The sequence below is a fragment of the Miscanthus floridulus genome, chromosome 4 (genome assembly GCF_019320115.1).
Source record: "Miscanthus floridulus cultivar M001 chromosome 4, ASM1932011v1, whole genome shotgun sequence".
Taxonomy (NCBI): Eukaryota; Viridiplantae; Streptophyta; class Magnoliopsida; order Poales; family Poaceae; genus Miscanthus; species Miscanthus floridulus.
In genome coordinates this window covers 4,675,087-4,681,809 of record NC_089583.1, presented here as the reverse complement: position 1 = coordinate 4,681,809, position 6,723 = coordinate 4,675,087, and the positions used below count along the sequence as shown (strand labels likewise).

Sequence of the window (6,723 nt, the reverse complement as noted above, 5' to 3'; positions counted from 1 at the left end):
GAACATGGCAACATGCAATAAAACACTAGGAATAAGAATTAATAAAATAGAAGTAACTCTAAATAAAACACCAACCGATCGTGCATTTAGAAAAAAATAGTAATTGGGTTTATATTTTTAATATTTAAAATAGAACTAATTTATGAATTCTTAGAAAAGAAACTATTTTTGTAATATTTTATAGAATAGAAAATCACCTTGAAGTTATCTAGATGGCCATAGCTGTTGGGTTCGACTTCCTGTTTGAGCGAATTTAGGCTAGGGTTAAATATACCGGGGAGTTCTACTCCACAATCTTCCTTTAAAAAAAGATTACCGCATCTAGAATTACGTGGCCAATAACTAACTCGATACATTTTTGCGTGATAAAAAGTTGACTTCTCTCTTTTTTTTACACGGAGCAACAAATTTTTATCGAAATCTACGGCAACGCGCGTGGCTAAATATACTGGAAGAGAGTTTTCTAAAAAACGATTTTCTTAATATGATTTTTATTAGAGAAAACAGTAGCGACGAGACGATGGCAAAACCAGCCGCGTTCTAACATCTGATGATCTCTCGAAAATTGCAGAGCACATCTTTTTGACTTGCTGCGTTAAATCCTCGCCTCTGTTGAACCGTTGCCAACCCAAAGCCCGAAACCCTCGCATCGGCTGCACTGCCCATGGCGCCGCCGCCGCGTCCGCCGCCATATCTGATGCCCGAGCTCATCGGCGATATCCTGGTCCGCTTCCCGCCCGACGACCCCGCATGCCTCGTGCGCGCCTCCCTGGTGTGCAAGCCCTGGCGCCGCCTCCTCTGCGACCCCGCCTTCCGCCGCCGCTACGTCGCCTTCCACCGAGCACCGCCCCTGCTCGGCTTCCTCCACAATTGCAGCATCAACGACCATGGCAAATACTACACCGCGCCTCGCTTCGTGTGCACCACAACACCCTCCCCTGTACTACCCCTGCAGCCGTTCGACGATTGCAACTACGGCTGGCGCGTCCTCGACAGCCGCCATGGTCGTGTCCTCTTTAAGGCCCCCAACCCCAACCGCCGCCATGGTCGCGGTCACGTTTTCTTTAATGCCCCTGGCATGAACGTGAGCACGAACCTTGCCGTCTGGGATCGCTCTACCGGCAAGCACAAGCAGCTACCGGAGCCCCCATCCCCACGACTGAATCACTACACTGCGGCGGTGCTCTGTGCTGTACGTGGCTGTGACCACCTCGACTGCCACGGTGGCCCATTCCTCGTTGTCTTTGTGGGCTGCTACCCTCTGGCGAGGGTCGTGCAGTCACACTTGTACTCATCAGAGGCTAGCGCCTGGAGTTCATCTTCCTTTCAGGGTTCTGGTTTCGTTACCGTCCGCAAGCCTAGTGTGCTCATCGGCGATGATATCTACTTCGTACTAGCAAGTCGCCCAGTGGTCACAATCGTAATTCTGAATATCGACTTGGGCAAAAATCACTTATCCATCATCAACGCACCGGAGGCACAGCACTTCGACGGGAATGCTGTCCTCATGTCAACGGAGGATGGCTCGCTGGGTTTTGCTGCCATTCTTGGTTCAAAACTTCGCCTGTGGTCTAGGAATGTCATGAATTCAGAGGTACCTGGAGGATGGGGACGATGCAGGGTCATTGAGCTTCAGACACTGATCCCCTTTAAACACAGACTACGAGTTGTTGGTTCTGCAGAGGGATCTGGCATCATCTTTGTGGCCTCGGATGTTGGTGTCTTCTCACTAGACCTCAAGTCCAGCCGTGAGAGGAAGGTAGATGAACCTAGTGAAGACATTACCATTTTTCCCTTCATGAGCTTCTACACTCCAGGTATTATGCTAGCTAGCGCTTTTCTTTATAGATATATAATCGTGGACTGTACAGCTTCTTTACATTTGTTTACATCTTTCTGATTGTAAATATCTATAGTGGAATGCAAATAAACGTTCACATATTGAACATATATATCCATGACGAAATTGGTGGATGCTAGAGCAAACTGAATATATTTGTGATATTATCTGAAGATCGTAAATTTTTTGTACTTTGAATTGTTAAAGGCTGTCTTTAAAATTAGCGAGATGTGCTAGCTAGGAAGTAGTGGCATGGATCTCTAATTTTTATGTTTTTATTTCACAAACCAGATGTTGATGACCATTTATTTGACATCTTGTAGCTGCTTTGTGGCTCACACCCCTCACTACAACATGACTCATTATACAAGGCGTTTACAAGTGCCTCCAAAAATGGCCAAAATGCCCTCAAAGACCTTTTGAGGCATTTATCAAAATGCCGTCTAAAACATGGAAGTAAAATGTCTTTTGAGGCATTTTTACAAAATGCCTTTTAATATCAACATTTAAAGGCATTTTCTAACTACCTAAAATACTATTTAGTGGCGTTCTATGTAACGCCTTCAAACATTAATGGAGGCATTATTAGAAATGCCTCCAACATCAAGCTATCCATATGGAACTGCTAGCAATATAAAATCGACACAATCCTTTTGAGAATGAACCAATAAGAGCACATGTTAACACTATATACTCCAAACATGTTAATCTTGCAGACATACATAGTTACATTTTTAACCAGATTGCTCCCTTTAATAAGAGAGATAAAAAGCATGACATGTTCACATCACAGCTATATACATATGCACGCCGGCGCAGCACTCACCAATCAAAAAGGCACCAGACGGGGCGCCAACCAGCAGAGTACAACCAAATGGAAGCTACAAAAAAGGGGGGGAATGGAAGGAAGCAACTGAGGCAGGGCGGTCTTCTCTTCCATTTTGGTGAAGGTTGGTTTGTCTCTCCTCAGAAGCCGGCGGCGGGGCAGTGGTGGTGGCGAGGTCAAAAATGGCTCTGGCTGGTGGCAGCTTGAGGCGTCTTCTTCACGGTTGGTTGGTTAATGTCGACGACATGGTTTGGGATCTGGTGGTGTTCAGTTCCATGTCCTATGAACAGAACATCCGGTTCTGCGACGTACAAGGGTGTGATTAGCAAACAACTGAAACTGACGAGTAATTCAGTTCAGAACATTGGAAGAGAATGAATGAATGTTCGGTATACAGATTCCAGAGTCTCCACCAATGCCTTCTGCTTCCCCACGGTCGCATTCAACGCCTGGCATCAAACAAGTAATGAGAAGGATCAGGGAACACAGTGAACTAATTCAACTGTGAAATTCAACTAATGTAGAAGAGAACAGGGAACTAACATTAAACAATAAACAATAAACACAGTGATCTTACATGATATAGTAAGCCAACACTGCCTGAAGCTGCTACTTCAACAAATTCAACTGCACAAACAACATTAGATCAGAATGTAGAATAGGGAACTAATGTAGATCAGAAAAATCATAAAAACACAGATTTTCAGAAAGCTCCAACTCAATATCATCAACATGGGTATGAGAAACTGAAATTCTTCGCTGAGTTATTGATCTAAATTCAGTAGACTATAAGGAAAAGTATACCTTGACTACTTCAGCCCCACTACTCTGGTATGCGAAGTGAGGTATTTAACCTCTTCTGAGGTGAATGAGCAGGAAGGATTCACCTATTGAACAAGGCACGGCATAAAAATAAATTAACAAGTGTATACAACAGTCCATTAATATAAAAACCTAGATACAAACTGTCACATGTATGCAGTCCATTAAAATTTTCGTCACATATATCCCTGACTTGAATAAAGGCAATGATAACTGATAAATACCAAAACAAAACTATAGGCATAATAGCCCTTGTCATGATAAAGACAAACCTAAAATATCTTGGCCAAAGTCAGAAGGCAGTCCATGAAACTCTGTCCTTGTTCAGCATTCGATCAACCATTGCTACGCATGGTTATATATAACTAAGGATAAGGGGTGTGGTCATGGTTGAAAGCAAAAGAGCCATAGTGCACTAGAAATCCATGATACCTTGTAAGTGCATTGCTAGACCACATCATCGATTCAGATTTCAGAAACTTTGGTGTTACATACATACTTATCCCATGGACAAGGTTAACTAACAGACGCAAGTCCCCGAGACCCTACTGTATTGCAACAAATTCTAAAAATAAACTGCACAGTAGTATAGAACACCAAGCAAACACTAAAGTTGGTCATGCACACATGTATAGGTGGCGACAGTCAAATTGTCACACCGGAAAGAGGAGCCAAACCTGATCTGTAGCGGTGGCGACAGCACCTGAGGACGAGACCCAGCCTGCTCCACCTGCAGCACCACATCCTGAAAAGCGAGATGTGGGTTAGGGGCACGAGGAATGGCAGGGATTGAGGGGATTCACTGGGATCTCGTCCCTGCAAAGCGAGAGGGGCTAGGGTTAGGGTTAATCACATCCACGGCAGGATGCTAATGTTAGGGTTTGAGGGTTTACCCATGAACACGCGGCCAGCCGCCGCCACGAACCAGCCCCCGCCGCTAACCAGCCACCGCCGAGGCCCGCGCACCAGGAACCAGCAACCGTCCATGGGCTGGAATCCAGCCGGCGCCACCGTCCGCGCGCACGGATCCAGCCGCCGCCGCCACCCGCGCGTCGGAATCCTACTGCCGCAGCAGCCCGTGTGCCTGAAACCAGCCGCCGAGAGAGAGAGAGAGAGAGAGAGAGACGAGGAGCGGACTGGAGTTGGGGTCACGTGGGGGTGGGGCTTCGGCGGATGTGAGGCTCTGATAGGCCATAGTGAAATATTTTTTTGGGTCCGTGAGACAAGCGAAGTGACGCAGATTGCTTTTGCGCGTCTCTAAGCAACCAAACAACCTGTTCGCTTAGGCTTGTTTGGCTTATAAGCCGTACTTTTTTAGCCAATGAACAGTATTTTTCTCTCACACCAAATCAGCCAACAGTACTTTCAGCCATGGCTTATCAGCCAAACATACCCAAACGAACAGGGCGCAAGCAAAGGATGTCTTACAAAAAGAGGACGTGATGCGGATGTCTAAAAAAATAAATGGTCGTGGTCTTCTATTCCTGCTGAAGAGGACTATAAAAGGCGTTTTTTTTCAAAACGCCTCCAATGCTACAGGTAATTAAAGGCGTTTTGTCTCCGATGCTACATATAATTAAGGGCGTTTTTTATATTAGCCTCTACAAATATGGTTTTAAAGGCCTTTTCGTAAGAATGCCTTCAAGTAAAAGAAAACTAAGGCAATTTAATAAAAATGCCTTTAACAAAACGTCTTCCATTAAGAGACGTGTTGTAGTGCCGAAACCACTTTTGGATCATAGTTATTAGGACCGGACCAGACCGATGGTCCAGTTGATAAGAGACCGAACCAAAGACAGGTTATGCAATGGAACCGGTAAAACCGGTTGAACCAGCCGGGTTTTTTATGGAACCAGTGAACCAGTCGGTAGAAAGTTTGGATTGGAATTGAACCAATGAATCTTAAACTCATGATTAATGGCTTTTTAGCTTGTACATTATTCTACTATTAGGTATTACTACGCATTAGGCACTCTCATCTGAAACAGCTCAGTTGTGAGATATGTTTAACTTTGTATGCATGATAATTTCAGATGGTTCTAGCAGCAAATTGCGATTGCCAATGGGATCAACCTAATCACTGTTGAGCGAGGCGAAGTAGCACCTGGACATCAAGATGATTATGCTGCCGTCGGCATCTAGCATGGATGATGCTTTGAAATATCTCGATTTCTGTTGGGTAGTTTCTTATGTGAGTGTAACCCACCATGTCCAGTTATAAACCTTGTGTTCTTCCGCCCTGGATATGATCATGAAGACCATGTTCCATTTTTATAATAACTGATCTTTTACTTTTGTTATTGTTATATTGAAGATTTGCAACAACTCGACTTTGAACTGATGGTAAGTTCTTTTGAATAAAATATGAATCTCTGATTTGGTTTAAAATATTCATTTCTGGAATGAGGAAAGATGTTTTAGGATTTGGTGGAATACGTTATAACTGAATATGCTCAAATATTAGTCTAATTTCATATGCAAGGTTGGTTGCATTCTGTTTTAATTAAGAGGACTGTGGGAGTGACGTTGCTCATTTTTCAGTTTGTAGACTAAATAATGCATTTAAAACTGTTGCCTTATCATTCGAATGGATGCTAAATGTTCCAGCTTTTCCAAGAATTAGCTTATATGCTGCATCTGACCGAATGTATATGCTGCATCGGCATATAGTAACTTATTGATCTAGTTAATATTATTACTTTCAATAGTTTATGGCTGATACTGAATTTCAGAGACACATCCCAAACGTCAGTGCTATGCATGAACACTCATTCTATACTCATTCTATATTCCAGGTGTAAATGCTGAGTTGGTTGTGGTCACATGTTTTACGCATATTTGTTCTGGAACTGTGTGTGGTTATCGTCGTCAACAAGGACTAATTGATTTCTAATGCTACTATCATTTTCACTTTGCTTCCCCAAGTTGGAAATAATCAGAACCATGACAAGATATTTTGTTGTTTCGCAACATGCTATAAGCAAAACAAACATGTGACTACATGACAGGTCAACAAGTTCCTTGTTATATCTAACCAATTTTTTTGTTTCAATTGCAAGAGTAAGCAAAATGAAATTAGCAGCAAGAGCAACTTTGCAGATATGGAATTATGCCTTGAGGACGTTACAATTTTCCAGTGCCTCCATTTTTTTAGTATAGGCGGCTCTATAAAAAATTGCCTTTAAAATTATTTCCAAAACAACCGTCTCTGGAAATCTATTTTTAGAGGCAGTCG

General features: G+C 43.3%; 1 protein-coding gene across 1 annotated transcript; it reads left to right on the top strand.

Annotated features, from left to right (window-relative positions):
• Positions 1-664: 664 nt before the first annotated feature.
• LOC136547942 (uncharacterized) lies at positions 665-5,723 on the top strand. Its single transcript, XM_066539621.1, has 2 exons — positions 665-1,817; positions 5,522-5,723. Exons 1-2 carry the CDS (start codon positions 665-667, stop codon positions 5,563-5,565), a joined length of 1,197 nt encoding a protein of 398 aa, XP_066395718.1. The 3' UTR covers positions 5,566-5,723.
• Positions 5,724-6,723: the final 1,000 nt, after the last annotated feature.

What these genes read in the sequence shown, in the direction of transcription:
- LOC136547942 (XM_066539621.1), top strand. Translation starts at nt 665, where the DNA reads ATGGCGCCGCCGCCGCGTCCGCCGCCATATCTGATGCCCGAGCTCATC. An exon ending in CATGAGCTTCTACACTCCAG is followed by an intron (nt 1,818 to 5,521) that starts GTATTATGCTAG and finishes TGATAATTTCAG; the next exon opens with ATGGTTCTAGCAGCAAATTG.